A 20,283-nucleotide genomic window follows, 5' to 3' on the forward strand; every position below is an offset into this window, starting at 1 on the left:
ATAATCCTTGGCAGATCAGGTAAAAAATATTGGTGAAAGTTGGAAGCACAGGATAACTGACATGAATCTTCAGCACAAAGCACATCTTTGAAAACATGAAATGATGACTCTTTGGAGGACAAACAGCTAAATATCCAAGAATCATCAGGTTTGAAAAATATTGCTTAATCACTTTCCAAAACACAGCTGCAAGAACTGAAGATCTTATTAAAAATATCAAGGTAACCATATTTATTGCATCTTTAGAATGCATTTTGAAACAGAAAATTAACAGTGCACCCCAGCTTCACCAAAATATATATTTAAGAGAGGGGGAACCTAAGATATTTAGAAACAAATTGTAGACTATGTGCTTTTCAAAGGGGCTGAATTAAATACAACCAGCTGCCAACTTTGTGCTCTGACATACTTGAATTAGTGAATATGTGTATACTAAATTCATTTATTTTTCTACAATAAATGAAATAAAAACACTGCCCTATACAATCCACTATTAGCAGTGAGTACAACAGCAAAAAATCATTGTACACTTTATACATACTAAAATATTTTCTTTCTCTAGAGATAATGCAGAACAAAACCTAATCATTTTAAGAATTTGGGAAATCTCAAATTACAGCAGGGAAAAATCAAATTGGGGTGTGTACCGAGTCCAAAACAAAGGTTCCTGGTCATAAGGTTATTAGATTAGTAAGTGCAAGTGGCAGAATAAAGCATGCTCAGATTGTATGCTTGGGTCTCTGTATATTTATCAAACCTTTTAAATTAAACAAGACGAGATAAAGAAATGCCTTAAGCAGAGCAAGATAACTGGGAACTGTGTCATTTCTTTTACCATTTTTGTTACCCAACTTATACAATGCGCAAAGTGCTAAGCAACACTACAAAACACATTTACATGAACACTGAAGACCTGGGGAAATGAAATCCAACAATTTTATTTTAATAAGCTGTAGTTTCTAAATTTTTGTTTTATTTTTAACTGTTTTCATACAGTATTGAAAACAAAACGCGGCACATTCACATTTTCCCGAGGAACTGTAAAGATGATCTCTACAGGGATAAACGTTGTAAAGCCTGAAGCTCAATCAACTGATGTTGAAAACTCTCAAAGGGAGTAAAGGCTTGATCTGAATGGTCTAGAACATGTACTGTAATTTAATAGAAGAGATGGTCGTCTTAATATTTAATGATTTAAAAGAACTTCCCAGTCCATGCGAAGAGTACAGTTCAATAATAAATCAAATTTCTGAACGCATTTTATGCTACATATGTGTATACTTTGCGATCCTCAGGTGTTCGTGCCAAATATTCTCTCTCAATAAGTCCTTCAATACGTTTCTTAATAACAACTGGACTTGGTAAGAATCGAGCCTTCAACTGCTGAGTTACCTAAAAGAGAAGGTAAAAAAACAAACAAACAAAAACTAATTGCATATAAACACACAAAACTTCTTATCTTTGAATAGAACTGATGTGTCATTTTAAGACTCAGATCCAACTTGAGTAATCTGATTACAAAAATTAAAAATACAGAAACTTAAAAAGGTTTTATTTAAAAATGTAATGTACGGTTAGAACATACCTCCTCACACCAGAGTGTGAATGTTAAAGTGGATTAGTGGGTGAGTCGGTTGGAGTACATCAGCATGAACGTACACCAGCCTACAGCTTAAAGTCACTTAACCTCACTACGTGGTGCTCGCTAACTGCGTGAGCAGACGGGATGCTTCAGAATCATGCCCGGTAGGTGCTGGTCTTCTTTTCCCCGACAGCTGTCAGGATTCTAGGTATCACGACATCAATAATAATAAAACAGTGACTACAGCAGCAGCCAAAACCTGACTGATGCGCTATGTCTCAGTTTTGTGTGTATTTATTTATTTAATGCTCTTATTCTTGCAAAGTAGGTTGTCTCACTTTACAAATGAGGAAAATGAGCCAGAGAGGAAAACTGACAAGAACAAGTAGTAAATGGAGCCAGCAGAGATGAGAATCTGAATCTTCCTGCCCCTGAAGTACATGCTTTTCCCTAATCCCCCCTGCCGCTCTTGCAGATCATCCATCCATCCATAAGCCAGCTTTTCTTTTACTCCTGTTGGATCAGTTCATTTCCGCAGACCAAAATGGACTGGCAACTTTTCAGAATCTGAAACTTCAGCACTTCACCCTCCAACTAAAATTTATCACCCTTCCAGTATTATCACTCCAGTATCAACAGATCTGTTCTCAACCCACCTGAGACCCTGAATCCTCTGACCCCTTCTTCTAAGCTATTAGTAACTTTTTTTTGACTTTACCTCCTTTCTGACAGGATCTAGACTGCATGAAAGATCACTTCAGCTACATTCCCAAGAGTACTTTCAACTTCCTGTTTCTTCTGGTTTTATTCCATAAACATCCATTCTACATCTACTACATCATTCAAAAATCCACTACTCAGTTCCTCACTGAGTCAAGTTGTAGTTTTTACATCTTTTGTGTACACCTAGAGTCAAAAAACCACAGCCCCACTGCGCTGTTGTAAATTCTTACTGGAAAAGAGCCACTCTCATTTGTTATCTATGGCTGCCCTCATGCACTGGACATTGGAAAAAAGGTTGCCAATCTCTGGTATAGACTGGTAACACTAATTTATAGCATTCAAAGTCAGCACGTTCCTGAGCACCATAACCTCACATCCTGTTTTACACAGGAAAACAGGCCATTAAAGTTTGAAATTCTTCAAACTCCCACTACCTTACATACACATGCTTGTATCCACCTTTCATTACAACCACCCTGCACCCTGCCCTGGGTTCTCAGGAAGAGGCATATTCAGTAGCATCCCTGTTAACATACTACCACCCACCTGTGTCTGCTATAAAATCCCCTCGTCTTTCCTCTTCTAGACTTTGGTATATCAATCATCCCCTCATCTCATTTTTTTCTCTTTTGTTTTTAAGCATTCCTTCCTTATCCTTAGCATATAAATATGACTCAGTATCTTCCTACCTAGGGTAACAAAATCCAGAGCCCCTCAACACTTAATCCTCTGGTATTGCTCTCTGTGCCCCTTCCCACAAGCCAGCATCTCAAAGGACAAGTCACTCACTTGGTGGTTTCACCTCCATTTACTACTCAAGGCACTGCCATCGAATGTCCCTTCTTACTAATCCGATGAAAAGTGGAAAACGAACCAGTCACCTAATTGCCAACACATCTTAAATGTTTACTTGATTTGGTTTTTTAATGATTTCTGACATTACTGATCACTCACCCATAATTTTCTTCCTTTTCCATGTGATATAAAGTCAACTTATACAAAATGATATTAAGTGATCTGTGGAACACAGCAGTACGTTGCCTCTCACTTTTCAGTCAAAGGGGCCAACCTCTACATAGCCATCTGAGCCAGAAACCTAAGTCACCCTCTGCTCTTCCCTCTCATGTCCCATGATCAGTCAGTAAATGCTGTCAATTCCACTTCCCATTTGTCTTCACTCAGCTCTCTATCCTCTACTAAAACTTTATTCCGCCCTCATCGTCTCTTACCTCACTATTTCAGTGGTTTCTTCAGTGGTCCTCCACCCTCTCTTAGTTTCCTAATTTGCAATATGTATGCACTCAATAAATGGTAAGTGATTACTTTTCAGAAGGTAGTTTGTTTTATACAGAAGTACTAAATAGCAGTAAAAAGTTTCTTCTTTTTTATGTGACAATAGTTCACTATTATATTCATCACAAGCATAGCAGTTCTTAAAGTGTGCAAATATTTTGATACATTGCTATGTCTAACTATCAAGTAAGTGCCATGCTTTTAATAATGTTATTTGACTATGGTCTCCTAATTTTAAGACTGTATTTTAAATTAGCTAAATATAGTACTTTTCTAAACTTGAACTGGTAAAGTTTTTTGCCTTTTCTACATGAATCCAGTTTGAAGGTCCTCACCTCTGCTACTAACACATTGTGCTGCATCTTCTTTCTAGACTTCATTATCCGCACTATAGCAGCTTCTATCTCATGTTTTCTGTCGTCATCTACTTTCTGCCTTGTTTCTTTCCTTTCTGGGTCGGATTCACCTTGTTTGGCAGCAACTAAAAGAGAAATAAAGACATTACCATGTGATTACTATGTGAATTTCAAATTTAATGAAAAATAACAAGGTTTCTAAACAAACAACATAATTTAGTATTATCCACAGAGAAAAACCAATTTCAACCTCTGAAAAAAAATATATATATATATATATATACTTATTAATTAAAGTCAACATTCAGAAAGTGCCTAGGGGATAGGGTATAGCTCAGCGGTAGAGTACATGCCTAGAATGCATGAGGTCCTGGCTTCAATCCTCAGTACCTCTATAAAAATAACTAAATAAACCTAACTATTCTTCCCTAAAAACAAACAAAAAACCCCCCAAAGTGCCTAATTCAATGTTTAATAAATACTTAAATAATTAACAAGCAGTGACAGAAAAATCCTTCAATTCCAAATTATTCTTTTTAAATATTAGGAATTTAATTTTACAGAGATAATGAAGCCAACTTTATTTTTATACAGTAACACTATTCCTTTCCGGGAAGAAAAATGGTAGCTGGATATACTTAGTAGTAAAATTATCAGTAAATAATTTTCATTGCTTGTGACTTGCAGAGGTCAACTAGCATTTTATCACCATGACTGCAAGTTAAACTTCACCAAAAGCATCTCAAATAGGAGAAATGTGGCTACAATCTTTAAGACAAGGAAAGAGCTTGTATCACTAAGATTTAGTCAGCTAAATAAAAAATTTTAAAGTACCACTAGAATGTCACTTAGTATGTGTCACCATAACAATGAAGTAATTCATTTGTACCTCTTGCCAATGATTCATTTAGTATTTTTATGTCACAATCTCATTATCACTAATGTAAAGTATATTCCACCTTTTAGGAAGTCTTACTCTGTTATTTTCTATAGTTTTCAAGACAACTGCTAAAGAATTAAGTATAAAAGTCTTTTTCTCTTATAACTTTGCTCTAATTAAGTAGCAGAGAAAGAAAAGTGGTAATTGATTTTGTTGTTTATTTGGTCATCACATTTGGATGTGAAGTTTCCAGAAGCAGAAATTGAAAAATTAGAACAATCACATGGGACACTGCTGACAGGCATGAGCACGCCCATGAGACAGCAGACTGTGCAACTTAGAAGATCATTCTGGTGTGTGTATCCATTCAACTGTTTCTAATTAGAATCCCTTGGTTAAGAATTCTTCTTTCAGTATCTTCTCCCAAGTTAAAGATAATCAATATCTTAGCAAAAACGAGCAAATTAAAATAGTCAACTAAAAAAGAAAAATGCTTTTCTTCAAAAATTCAATGTCATAAGGAAAAAAAAAGATAGAGGTATTAGTTTAAATAGAACTAAAGAGACATTAAAATCAGTGTAATGTAGAATCCTTGATAGAATCTTGGATCCAAAAAATAAAGCACCAAAGGCATTTTTGAGACAACTGTATTCTGAGACCGGTGTGGCTGAAGTAATTCAAATGCTGTAGGAAATACAGGTACACACACAGGGAGCGGGAGGGAGGGAGGGAGGGAACAAGGGCATGTGAGCAAATGCGGCAACATTTTATCAATGTCTACTGTAGCATTTTTCACTTTTTCTGCAGACATGAAAATAGATAAAATAAAATGGTGGAGGAAAAAATTTTTTTAACAATCCGTTTGGTTCATCTAAATTTGGTCACCTAAATAAATATACTCCAAGGTAAATGGGAAGATTGTAGTGATAAACACTGAATTACGATGTTTTTAAAAATGTGAGGGCAGGAGCTCATTCCCAGAGCCCAGCACAATACTCTGCACTTGCGAAGAGCATGACATGGGTGTTCCCTTGTGTAAGTGGGTCTGTAAGTATCTAACGGTACCAGGAGGAAAGGACAGATGTGAGTGGTGGTGCTGGGGGAAGGCTGTCAATTATGGAAATCACTATAAAATATAACAAACCTAATTTGTTTCAAAAGTTGTGTTATTTGAATAAATGCTTTTCACTTTTTTGCCTATACTTTGATTACTGACTACAGTAAAAAGCAGCATAAAAAGGTAAGATCAGAATCTCTGAGCATTTGATTTTGAGCCTGAATATTTTCTTAAAAAGGCAAGCATGTATTCTGACAACTTATGAAGACCTATGTGGTCCCAATATTTATCATCAGAGACAATTTTAACTTCCACAAAATATCAATAAGTGCCAAGATAATCTAAGTGCCATTTCGAAATGAGAAACATTTTTCTTTACAGAATTTTACAGCTGAAAAGAACTTTAAAACGTCATCTAGTTATGCTCTTCATCATATATAACTACATTCCTATTTTCATCAGATCTAAAATACTATACCTACACACTTGTCACCAAAAGTTAAAATTCCATGAAGATGACTTTTTAAAATAATAGTAAAATAATAAGGATTAAAAAAAAAAAATCTGACAATATCTGCTGGGTATGATGGAATCTGGGATTACAAAGACATTTACTTAAGATAAAGCAGGGTGAGGCTACGTAATGCAGGTATGTATTACCATACATCCTCCAAATCTGGGGTACAAGTCAGTCCTGAAATCCAAAACCTGTCTCTGCCCAAAACTATAAAGTCATATATTTATGGGAAATTAAGTGGGAAAAAGATATTTTATTCCACTACTCTCCTAAGCACAGTTGTTTTATTTTTAATACACATCTGTGTCCAAAGACATGGACCAGTTTTGGTGATGAAGATAAGATACAATGTTGTGGTTTGCAACTATGGGACAAAGTAGTCAAGGCTGTAACGAGATACCACCTTACTTTGAAAAACATAACTATCCAATTAGGATCAAAAAGAAAAACAAAAGTGTGTATACAAAGTTCTTCAATCAATGTATTTGGCAGTCAATTGTATATTTAACATTAAAGTAATTTTTGAAAGACTTTATGTTTTGTTAATATGTAACACAAAACAATTTTTAAATCAGAAAATTTTAGTCGCTTTAAAAGTTTATCTTATTTAATACACTGTTTTACTACACAGATATATTAGCTGTAAGGGATACATTAACACTGGGAAGCTTACTGAATACTAGTTTTAAAACCAGGTAGCAAATTACATTACAGTTTTAAACGTCAGCAGAAGTGGAGTGACTTCCCCTCCCCTGAAATACAAGGAAAATAGACACCTTATATTGTTAAGTATACAATAAATAGGATGTTCACCGCCAACCTTAAAAAAAAGCTGTACTAAAAACTATTCACAACAGGGTCATCTCTGTTTTTAAGTTAGAGAGATAATACGGGTTTTTAAGGGTTTGAAACTTAAAAAATATTTTTCAAGATACAAATAGCTGCATTTAAAGATCAAATTTTAGATAGGTAACAGATTCCAACTTTGAGAAATCTGTGTATCAGTTTTAAAAGTAGACATCACTGACTATTAGCTAACTCAACCAGTTACAAACATTTTATAAGTACTAACATGTTCGTAAAATTGCATTTCATTTGTTGAAAACCATATGGAAATAAACACTTGTTCACATTACGAATTACTTTTTAAAATGCTTACTGTACTTAGATTCAACTGCACTTTGATAGGAACACCTATCAATAAAAGTAGCTTTATTTCTTAAGCCAAAAGCAGCTTTATTTCCTAAGCCTACGTGGTCAAGCAGCACCAGAAAAGCACTACTTTATTAAAAAATAGAACTCTAATATATAAGAGTTTTCTTTTTAGAGAAAAGAAGTATGTATACAATCATTTTTAAGAGAAAGATACAGTTCCAGATACCTGTTTGAATCTTGACTCTGTGCAGTTTGGATGTGAACTGATCGTTGACTGTGAATATGTGACCGTTTTCTATCTCCTTTGACTTGGGCTCCTTCGTGAGAACCCGCTGTGTTGGTTTGCCACAGGCGAGGGACTGCAGGGCTCGAACAAGTTCTCTTTCAGGGATATCTGTCTCTTGCTGAATTTCCTGAAATTTCATCAGATTGACATAATTAGGCTTTTTGAAAGATTAAAGTAGATTAGTTTATTGAGAAGTAAAATTGACCATGCAGTAGTTAGAGAGGTAATTTCATTACAGAAATAATTTACAACAAAATTTTTCCTGATTATTACACTTCCCTAAAATCTCACTTATTTGAACAAACTAGAGAAAAAGGTGGTTCAAATTACAAAATATTTAAAAGACATGAACTTTTTGTTGCAGGGATATGAAATCTAGTCTGAAGTGTCATTCAGCAAATTATTGGGAACCGGCTTTCATATTTACATAAAATATTAACCAACATATAACTGCTAATTTTAGAAATACTCTACAATCTTCCTTCTAAGTTTATCCACAGTATTCTCTTGCTTAGCAACTTCTTTCACAGAAAGAAGCAAAGTAAGCTGAGCTAAGGCCTTCTACCACAATAAACATTGACAATCCAAGTTGACCATATTTACTGCCCACATATGAATACTTGGTAATAAATACTGAACATGAAAAGCAATACAAATCTGTTTTGAAGGGCAAGTGATAATTTTTGCTACTCATTATGGTATGAATAAAATGTAATACTGAAAAAAAAAGTTCAGGAAAGAATGAATGTGTAACTTTTGAATTCATTGTATTCTTATGTCAATGGGACAGCGAGAGAATTATACACATGTATGGTTTAGTCCCTGCGCATCTACAAGGCTGTATGACGCAGCAAGTCTTCACATTAGGATGTATCGCTTTGATTCACTGTATAAAGCTGTTTCTTTCTCAAAAGTAGCTCAGGAAGAGTGGGCATAAAGGTGGTGATAATCAGATTATGTAACTGATCTGGAGAGAGCCATTCTCCCTTTCACACTTCTCTGAGAAACAGTCTAGGCTTTTCTAAAGGACTGTCAGGTAAGTGAGAATTAAAAGAAATGTCAATTTTAGTGATGATACACATTCCTTTGCTTCAAATCATCTTGGTATGTCTACCTACTTTAGAAATATAAATGTTAATGCCAGCAAATGATATAGGTGCTATTAATAATTAGAATGTTAACTGTAGTTATTATATATATGCTAAAAGTGACTTATTTACATATATTATTGTTTAACCACATTCAAAGAACCAGAAATACCTTCTTAGCTGATACTTTACAACTACAGATCATTCCCAGAGGTACCTACAAATCTTCCTCAAATTATGATAGGGTTATGTTCTAATAAACCCATAGTGAGTTGAAAATGCATTTAATGAACCTAGCCTACTGAACACTGCAGCTTAGTCTAGCCTACCTTATACGTGCTCAGAACACTTACACTGCCTACAGTTGGGCAAGATCCTCTAACACAAAATTTATTTTATAGCCGCGTGTTGAATAGCTCATGTAGTTACTGAATATTGTACTGACAGTAAAAAGCAGAATGGCTGTCTGGCACAGAACGGTTGTAAGTCGGGGAGCTGCAGCTGCCGATGCTGCCCAGCATCACAAGAGGATCGGTCCACATATCACTACTCCAGGAAAAGATCAAAATTCAAAGTAAGGTTTCTAGTGAATGAGCATTGCTTTGCACCATCATAAAGTAAAAGAATCTTAAGTGAAATCTTCGTAAGTCAGGGACTGTCTGTATTGCAATTCAATATGTATTCTTCCACGCCCTTTAAAAATACATCTACATATATATACAGGTATGAACCTGTACACTAGTATTAAGTGTTAAACAGAAAAAGGATCACACTATATGAATTCCTCTATTAATTTCTTGGTGAGTTTCCACGTCAGCATAAAGAGACTAAAGCTACAGGGAATTCCATGGTACTGTTCTATCACAATATAGAGCCTGAGATTGTATCCAATTTTGTGATGAAGCATGCATTTCTGCCTTTGAGCAGAAAAGCCAGGTCTTCTGAAGTAGATTTCCAGAAATGCACTTGTTTCTCCAAACTTAGAAAGTTTTTACATTTGACAGATACAGACAAACCGCCTTTCAAGTTGCTTAACTATTCAACTTCACAATAGTCTGTGAGTATCTACTTTCTCTTTTCTCAAACATAGAATTTTCTTTTTCTTCTGCCCATCTAGTGGGCTTATTTTATTTTCATTATTTTAATTTGTACTTCCATAACCAAAAGGAGAAAAAAAATCACCTTATCATGTTTACAAGATATTTGTATTTAACTCTTCTTCTGTGCTTCATCTATTCATATTCCTTCCATGTTTTTCTGTTCAACTGTTTTTGTATTGATTTATTGGTGCTCTTTATATATTAGTTTACAATTCTGTTACATGCCATAAACAATTTCTTCTAGTCTCATCTTCTAACTTAGGGTATTTCATCATATAGACGTTTCATTACTCTTAACTTGATTAAATATGTCAGTCTTTTTCTTTGTGGTTTATATGATAGGCTTGAAAAAGGGCCTTTCTTATATCAAGCTTATCAAAATATTGTTTTCTTCTATTACATTTATAGTTTTGTGCTTACATCTATCTGGAATTTGATTTTGCATTTGATATGACATGTGGAACTAAGGTTGCCATACTACTCTCCTATTCCTACAAATGAAGTAGCAATTATTTTAATTCAGTTTATTAGAAATGGCAAATTTATCACATCCCAAACACCTCTCTATATGCGTATCTCTTTCTACACTCTCTATTTTGTTCAAAAGAACTATTTGTCTACACATGTTAAAAACAATTTTAACTTTGAGGGATGTCTGGGTATTAGGACAAATTTCTCCCCTTCTTATTGGGCTTTCTCATGCCCTAAACCCCTGTCCCTCCAAAAGAAGTTCTGCCTATTGTGCATTTTCTTGTCCAGATGAATTCTGGGATCAACTTGTCAAGTTTCACAGTAAAGAAATCTGATTTGGATTGAGATTTCACTGAATTTATAGGAGACTTAAAAGAAAAAAAACCCTCCTTTATAAACACAGTTTTCCCATTCTGGTACATTTATCCTTTCACATTCTTTTGCTTTTATTGCCTTTTTGGTGTTATGCCTTATACCTTTCATGATAGAATGATTCCTAGGAAGATTATGATTCTTATTAAAATATCCCTTTCCTCATGTCATTTTCTGATTAATTCTGATGTATAAACTTGGTTTACAGGAAAACTTTTCTATCAAACTCTCCTCAAAGAATAATTTCTCAGTTGATTACCACAGTTGACAATCATACCATCTACAAACTTTGTCAGCACCTGATAGTTACAAATTTTACTCCTTTTTCTTTTCTGGTGTGTTAATTAGAACCTGCAGAACAAGGCTGAGTAGCAGTAGTAAAGGCAGATACCCTAACTTGTTTCTAGTCTTAATGGAAAGGTGTCTAATGTTTTACTGTAACTACTGTGAGCTTAGGTTTCTCGTTAGATTCACCCTATGCCATGAAGGGCATTTCATTCTATTCTCAGGTAGCTAAGAGGCCTGCATCAGGAAATAAGGAATGGACACTGACTTTTATAATATGCTTTTTGTACATCTGTAGAAATCATTGATTTTTGTCCTTAAAATGGTATCTGGCAACACAGCAGGTGCTCAGTAAATTTTATTATTATAAAATCTCAGTAACTATCTGTTAACAAATTCCTTCTCTGTATTTCAGGAATAAACTCTATTAGACAGAGTAGATTATGATTTCAATACACTGCTGAATATAACTTGCTACTAATATTTTACCTAAGATTTGTACATATATTTTGAATAACCTATGGCTTTCTTTTTTTTTTTAATTTTCCTTGCTCAGTTTTGGTAATAAGGTTATGACAGCCTCAGATATTTACCAAGAACAATCTGTGTGTTCTGCTTTCTGAGTTCAAAGTTCCCTGTGCAACTTTTGATTTTAATTTGTTAACTGTGTTATTCAAATCTTCTGTATCCCCCTTTCTATTGTCTGGTCAGTCAGTACATCTGTGAGGGATATCTGTAATTGTGGGACTGTCTATTTCTGCTTTAGCTTCCAACCATTTTCCTTTATATATGAAGTTATGTCACATTAATGACTTATAATTTCTTGATGAAATATCAATTATCACTGTTGTTTAATGGTTTTCTATTTAAATTCTACTGTCTGACATTAATTTTGCTGCTGTACCCAATTAGCTTCTACATTTCAGACTCATTTTTAGACATTTTTAAAAAGTCTAGTAACATTCAGAAAAATAAGTATTAACATCCATCTCTTTCAGAAATCATGCTAGTTATTAAAATTCAAGGTATAGACTACCATTATACGTATTTCCTTATTTCAGCTTGTTCTAAATCACGATACAGACTTCTATTCATTCAAGAAAATATATAAAAAGAGGAAAAAGCCTTAGCAGCCTGACTATAATGGATAATGTGACACTACAATAATGCTACTTTTCTAGGCAGTTTCCCCAGACGGCCTGCAACAGTCCTGGTATGTTTCAACCTTGTGTGGTCTCCTCACTGTATCACGGCTGACTTGGGTGACCAACAAAATAAAGGAGTGACTTCCAAGGCTGAGTCACAAAGGCTGGGACCCAGGCAAGTTCTGCCTGGGTCTCTTAGACTGCTCGCTCTACGGAAAGTTAACCACCAGGATGCAAGGACAAAGCCAACAGCCATGTTTCGTAAAGCCCACGGGGAGAGAAACTAAGATCTTGTACCAACAGAGCAAAAACAAACTTGCCAGCCATGTGGAAGAAGATTCATAGCAATACTATTTTCTAGTCCCAGACAAACGTTACATGACTGAAGCCCCAGCTGATATCTTAATGTAACCTCATGAGAGATTCCAAACCAGAATCACCCAACCAAGCTTCTCCTGAATCCCTAACCCACAGAAACCACAAAATACAATAATGAGTGGTCATTTTAAAACATAAGTTTTGAGATTTGTTATGCAGCATTAAGTAACAAATACACCATTTTACTGAACTCATAAAGAAAGAATATTCAAAGATAAGTTTCCTTTAATAATTATTAAACTATTATTAAAGTTAACTGTCTCCTCTAATTTGTGCAGATTTCTGTAAAAGGCTTGTCTAATAAAATTTATGCAAAGACTATAAACACACGGTCTGAGTAAAGACAGCAAACTTCACGTGCCTTGTCATGATGGCCCGGTTCGAGAGGCAGGCAGCCAGAAGGTTCTGGAGCCACAGGAATGGCATTTTATATACGCCATTTATGCTCCAGTTTCTGGTTTATCACTTAGCTAAAACTTAAAATATTAAGAGGAATTTTCTACTTAATTTTACCTTCTACCTAATCACTGCTCATTAGCCTCAATGATCCCAAGCCGACTGGAAAGGGGAAAAGTAAGCTTGAATCACTAAATGTACTGGCAATTCCAATAATGGCTTAAGAAAATGAATTTATGTTTTTGTTTATCCCACAATTTTTGCCAGTTCTTTATAAACTATGACTCTAGCATTTATCAAGTAGCTTGTTTTGTTTAAAATACATTATCCATGAGAGCAACAGATTAAAACACCCAAGCTGTTAGAGATAATTCAATTCCACCTCTGTTTGAGAAGGCCCATAGTGTCTGAGTAAGACACTCATACTCTGTTAATCAATATTCTTAGGATTCAATCACTTATAACTTGTGCTTCAACATTAAGGTTATTACCTAGGTAAAACACCTGGAAATACATTAAGAGCAAAAACTCTTGACTTAGCCACTGACTGACCCAAAACACTTAGGTTTCAAGATACTTCCTTGAGGTATATCACATAAAAATAGTCATCTCTTATTTATATCATCATCACATAAAGGGAATATGAGATGAGTATTAAAATAGGCATAGAATTATTCAACCTTGATCTTCATTTCAAAGTTAAATTTATTTTTTCGTATGTTCACCTATACCTGAAAACTGGCTTTCAGTTAAGTATAAATATGGTAGTAATTCTTTTAAAAATGTTCATTATCTTTAATTTAAAAATAAAGAAATATTCAGCTTTCAAAGATATTCATTCTTTATCTTTAATTTAAACTTAATAAAAATCACATGATCTTCATTTCAACTCCAACCTACTCTTAAAAGGTATGGGAAAAGACTAACTGAATTTAATTCAATCAAATCATGACTGAATGGGAGAAAGGAAAAGGTAATAAGTATAACAATCAGTTACTTCAAGGAAAAAAAGATGGGTGAAAAAAGAAAGTTGACACCATCAAGATAACGTAAAATTGGCACAAAGGATAGATACAGAAATCAATGAAACTGATCACAGAATGCAGAAACAGACATATATGTGTGTATATATATATATTCAACTGATTTTTTTTCTTTAAATAAAGGGGCCAAGGTAATTCAAAGGGAAAAGAACAGTACTTTTGACAAAAGATACTGAAATGAATAACTGAATACCTATGTGTGGGGAGGAACTAATTCTTAATCTTTACCTCTACCATACAAAAAAAATTAACCTGAAACTGATCATAGACCTAAATATAAAAGCTAAAACTATAACCCACTTAGAAGAAAACATAAAATCTTTGCAACCTTGGGGTGCCAATAACTTCTTAAATAGGATACCAAAAGCATGAACCATAAAAGAAGAAAGTGGCCACTAAACTGTATCAATATTAAAAAGTTCTGCTCTTCGAAACATGTTAGGCAAATGAAAGGCAAATGATAGATTTTGAGAAAATACAGAGCACAACAATTTGACAAAGGATTTGCATCCAGAATTTATAAAGAACTTTTAAACAACCCAATAAAGATATGAACAAAGAACACAAGAAACAAGACATATAAGTGGCATATGAATACATAAAAAATGCTCAACATCATTAATAGTCAAGGAAAGAAATTAAATTCACCATGTATAGATATAATTACATACCAGCTAAAATGGCTAAAACTTAAAATACTGACAATACTGAATTTTGGAAAGGATGTGGGGCAACCAGAACTCTCCTACACTGCTGACAGGAAGATAAAATGGTAAAATCACATTGGGATGCAGTTTGGCAGTTTCTTTAAAATGTTAAACATTCAGCTCTATTCCTAACAGTCTAAATTTGGTAACAACCCAAATGCCTATCAAGAGGTGAATGGATGAAGAAAATGTAGTGGATCCATATAATAGACTATCACTCAGCAATAAAGAGGAATGAACTATTGGAACTATATACACAACGGCATGGATGAATCTCAAAAATATGCTGTGTAAAAGAAGCTGGACAAAAGCAATACATGTTATGTGGTTCCATTTATATGAAATTCTAGAAAGGCAAAACTAGCTCACAGTGATATAAAGCAGCCTGCTGGCTGCCTGGGTCAGGGGACAGTGTGAGGGAATTGACTGCAAAGGAATATAAAAATTTGGAGGGGGTAATAGCCTATGTTGATTTCAGTGATGGTTGTTACACAGGGGCATTTTATCTGTTAAAACCCATCAAATTGTGCACTTGGCTGGGGTATGCTTTATTATATAAAACTTATACTTCAATAAAGTTGATTTAAAAGACCAAATGAAATGTGACCCAGTAAGTGTATGATGTTCATATAGTTCCACAGCCCAATTTTACACTGTGTTTTTGTCCTCTAATGATATTTGAAAGGTTATTACTCAAATCACCCTCCCTCTTCCTCCTTCTCCTCCTCAATAATAGTAACCCCAGAGGCTACTCAAATTAAGACTCAAGTAACAGGTGAGAATTAGAAATAATACAATTGGTTAAAATTCACATAACCAACCCATACCTCAAATGTGTATTTTTCTCTATTATTAAAGAGCATTAATATGGTCATCTGGAAAGTGGAGACTTGCAATATATGCTTCCGTGTGTTAGAGCCAGTCACTTGTGCGCCTCCAACACCAACTTCAGATCCATCTTCCTGTTTAATTTTTCAATATAAAAATAGAAACAATATATAATTATTTCCTAGCAACAGTACACGTGAGAAATAAGCTCTGTGATGTCCAACCACCACCTTAACAAAACGACAGTTAACTCATTTCTATATAAAAAGGAAATGTTATTTAAAAAGTATGTGTGTATCCATGTGTGTATACACACATGCACACGCACCAAGTCTTCATTTAGGACTGTCCCATTTTTTTCCTCCATTATGAATATTTTAATGTATCTGAGCAAGTAATAAATCAATAATTCCTTATATTTATAGCTAAAATTATTTTAACTGCACAAAATGGGATAATGATGGAATTATGATACCACCGCCATTATACCACTACCAAAAGTAGTAGGGTTAGGTTTCTTTCTGTGTGGTCTGATCATAGTAAGAGATCAAATAATAGCACAGAATGAGGGGGGAAAAGCTCTGCCATCCTTAAAGCCTGTTCTTGCTCTATGATTTAAAAGTATAAAGCAGCAACTTAGGTCCTCAACAATTAACATGTGAATTACATTTTTAAAACCTAATGATCTGTTTAATAAAACTTCAAAAGATAACATGACTATTAAGGAAAAAACCTTTCTTTAAAACAGAAACAAGCAAGCAATAATTAAATGCTGAGTTCTTTAATATTCTTGACCTTCCCACTTATGGTTAAATATTGTAACAGTGTCAAACATTCAATGAAATGAATTGTAAGGAATACTTCTCATTTCAATTAAATATAAAAATCAGAGTATGTATATAGGCATTTTCAACAACATAAAGAAATCTTTGGTTTCACAGTGACTTACATAAAAGTTCTAAGATTTTAATTAAAATATTTAATGAAATTGTTATTTGTTGCCTAGATAATAACTCAGGTATTTTTCTTTAATATTTTTAAGAAGCTTTTCATTATCTAGCCATTTTAAGGCAAATGACCCTGATTGCAAGCAATGAAAATAAATTAATACACTAAACCTCACACTATGACATATAAAAAAATTATTTTTTAAATGAAGGCAATTCACTGGTGCATTGCTAATTCTGAAATAATCACTTCAGTAACTTAATTTTAAATTCAAACTATTATTATTTACCTTTTTAACTGGTCCATAAAAGGTGGCATTGAGATCTGCAGAGCCCATATGATGCTGGAGTGTAAGCTGTCGACCACTGTGTTTAGCTAAGTAAAACCTACAGCAAATCAAACCAGATTTTAGAGAATCATACAGTTCATGTATTTGAAACTATAAACTACCAACCCTTAACAAAAAGGTATGTATACTTTAAAAGCTAAAGGAAACCTAAGGAATCAAGCTTAGTTACAATTTTTTTACAGAAAAGGAACCACAAATAAGAGGTAGGGGGAAAGAGAGAGAAAAAGACAGACCTAAGTAACTTAGCTTAGTAAGTGACAAAGGTGGTCCACTAAACAAGTTCTCCCACTACATCTACTGCCCCCGGCTGCTGCTCAGCCACTGCTGCTCCTAAGAGCAGCTTTCTCCACTGTGACCCAAAATAAGCAACTCGCCCTAAGCTAGCGGTGAACATCAACAATACAAAATATACTACTAACCATGCACTATTGCTACAGAAAGGACTTTTAACATTCTTCTCAGAAGTTTATGCAACTTATCCTTACATGTTAAAAGCATAAAGGGAAAATTCTCCTTTCGAACATAAGATAAAAAATGGAGTATATTCATCCTCAATCAGGGACACTACTGATGCTCAAATTTATCTCAATTATTTGTACTAAAATACACAGTCTGATCTTCATTTACCTTCTGAATATCTCAAAAGCATGTCTTGGTGCTGGTGGGATGTTGCACTTTGGTGTGGCTGACTGAGTAGGCCAATATCCTGTCGTGAGCACCCGGACTGTGAGATCAACACCACCTAAAGACACCTGTGTGAAAGAGGAGAAACAGTCCCCTCAAATTAGTTAGGATGTGTTATCTGTTCCATACAGACACTGTGTTAAGAGTTACCAAAGCAGTTATCTCCATATCCAACATCTAACAAATAAAACATATCTTCTTAAAAGTTAGACCCATCCCAGTGTTTTCCAAATTTTAACTATCCTGGCAAATATTTCTAATTATTGCTGACTTTAAAATACTGATCAAAGGATAGTTCTTAGCATATGAGCAGAGTCTTTACTGCTATCACTGAAAAATGCAAAGTTCTGGCTCTTAAGATTTTTTAAGATAAAATGTCAAGGGGCAGTATCAGTATCATTACAGAGAATATTCTGGGATAATAATACCTTTCATCTCAGCTTCTTTTTTTTTTTTTAAACCGTCTTAACACAGAAACAACATATTCCTAATATCCCATTCACATTTCAACTACACTGATCAAAACCTTCATGTTTCACATGCAGGTGCACAGGACACCAGATCCAGTTCTATGCAGTAGGTGCCCTACAAGCATCTGTATAACGGCTGACTACCTCTACAAAATATATGTTAGCATTACTATCACAATTAGGTATTTTTTCTTTTTAAACGAAAACAACAATAAAGCACATCAACAGAAATTCTTAAGGGTGAAATATTATCCTTACTATTAATAGTCACAGCTTGTTCTAAACCATTATTCCCTTTTTATCTAACTTGGGTGATTTAGTGACATACATTTTTAAAAGAGAAGTTTTCATTTTTAAGAAAGAGTTTAAAAATATCAAGTAGTACTCCACACTCAGATTTCTTCATACGTATCTACTAAATGATTATTCCATTTTAAAGAAATTGAAACTAGAACTCTTAGATGACACACAAGAGAGAGAATCACAGCAGAGATTCTTAAGTGATGAACGGAGGCGGGCTGAGAACTGTTTGTACTTTGCAAGTGGGGAAGGGGGCCACAATCCACCTAGGACAATAGTCTTTTCTCTCTTTTCCCATATCCTCACACATCTTGCTCCCTAAGCAAGTCTTTCCTCAAAATGTCATTTTTTTTTTTAAAGGAGGCTTTGCCTGGTCACTCTTTCCTGCTACAGATTTCCTCTCTATCTCCCATCACCTGCTAAGATGCTATGTGATTACTGATCTTGTTTATCATTTGTCTCCTGGACTGGAAAGTAAGCTCTATCATGGCAGGAATTTTTGTCTGTTCTCTACTATATACCCAGTGCCTAGAACAATGCTTGGCACAGAAACAGTGAGTTATTTGTTAAATTTAAAAAAAGAAGAAGAAAGAACTATTACTCTGATGGTTTGGATCTTTTCTTTCTAGCTACCTTTGTAATATTTTTAAGCCATTCAGCTTATATTAAAAAATGCCACATGTCTACAGAGACAGAGGTACCAGAAAGGTCTGTCAGGATATGATTTGCTGATATAAATAAACAGAAATAGGACAGCAAAGTGGTTTTCCTGCCCCTGTCCCCACTAAAAAACATAGAACACAGGGAAAAAAATGGACAAATACTTAAGTTTCCCTCAGCATAATAAGCACGACTTGTTTAAATAAAATATACCATAAGCATTTAGAATTTAAAAAAATATTTGTTATATGACACTTTAAAGTAAATAAAAGTAAATAAAGAGCCACTTTCTTTGTTTTTTCTTTATTTTATTTTGGCAGTGGGGGAGGTAATTAGGTTTATTTATTTATAGAGGAGGTACCAGGGATTGAACGCAGGACCTTGTGCATGGTAAGCATGTGCTCTACCACTTAAGCTACTCCCTCCCCACAAAGAGTCACTTTCTTGATATATTTTAACAGGCCAAGAACCTTTAAGAAAGTTATATAGAACTGTCTGCTTGAGGACTGGTGATGTTTTAAAAGGGCTCAAAGATTTCAGAAAGCTCAAAATTTATTTTGATTACTTTGTCACTTTTTCATCAAATCTTTCTAAAGAAGATTAAGGCTGAGGAGACCTAAAGCTTAAGATCCTTAGCATAAAAAATGACAAACCAGCCAATAACTGCATGCAAATAATGGCCTTACAAAGTGGAAACGGCAGCTAGATCAGCAAATACTTAACTCTGAACATCCTGATTAAGTACTCTACTTACAGGTTAACAAATTACGGAACAACTATTCCACCATGAAGTGCAGGATATATCTGAATAGTCAAAATGAAAGAATGAAAGATTCACAAACTTCATAACAACAGGAAATAACAGAAGCAAAAAGAATCTGATGAGATGATATTGAACAATCATTCCCTCTTTTTTAAATGAAATGAGTGCAACAAAGTGGCCAAGAGTAAAGCTCCTAATTTTCTTATCAAAAGGCCTTCAACTATCACAGACACATAATTTGAGACTGAAAAAATAAGGTGTGAGACCTGTCCAGGAATATTCCCTTAGGTGGTTTCAACAGAGCATTTAGTCAGGCCAGGTTATCTCCCTATAGTTCTCAATATGTGTAACATTTGCGGAAGAAAAAACGTATATGAAAACATAATTTTATCCATGCATTAGACAGAATGAAGTACAAATCCCTGAACAATCTAAAAAACAAAACAT

The 20,283-nt window shown here is 34.4% G+C and overlaps 1 protein-coding gene across 3 annotated transcripts in view; it reads right to left on the minus strand.

Moving 5' to 3' along the window:
- Nucleotides 1–922: 922 nt before the first annotated feature.
- CUL3 (cullin 3) overlaps nucleotides 923–20,283 on the minus strand; it is an 89,145-nt gene continuing 69,784 nt past the window's right edge. For all 3 annotated transcript variants that reach the window (XM_031452273.2, XM_031452274.2, XM_031452275.2), the window contains 6 exons: nucleotides 17,587–17,711; nucleotides 16,900–16,996; nucleotides 15,662–15,796; nucleotides 7,790–7,976; nucleotides 3,934–4,079; nucleotides 923–1,392 (listed from right to left, as the gene is read on the minus strand). In XM_031452273.2, the coding sequence (XP_031308133.2) occupies nucleotides 1,261–1,392; nucleotides 3,934–4,079; nucleotides 7,790–7,976; nucleotides 15,662–15,796; nucleotides 16,900–16,996; nucleotides 17,587–17,711 (822 nt within the window). In that variant the 3' untranslated portion in view covers nucleotides 923–1,260. The remainder of the gene's footprint in view (nucleotides 1,393–3,933; nucleotides 4,080–7,789; nucleotides 7,977–15,661; nucleotides 15,797–16,899; nucleotides 16,997–17,586; nucleotides 17,712–20,283) is intronic.

This window comes from Camelus dromedarius, chromosome 4, assembly GCF_036321535.1.
Source record: "Camelus dromedarius isolate mCamDro1 chromosome 4, mCamDro1.pat, whole genome shotgun sequence".
NCBI classification, from domain to species: Eukaryota; Metazoa; Chordata; class Mammalia; order Artiodactyla; family Camelidae; genus Camelus; species Camelus dromedarius.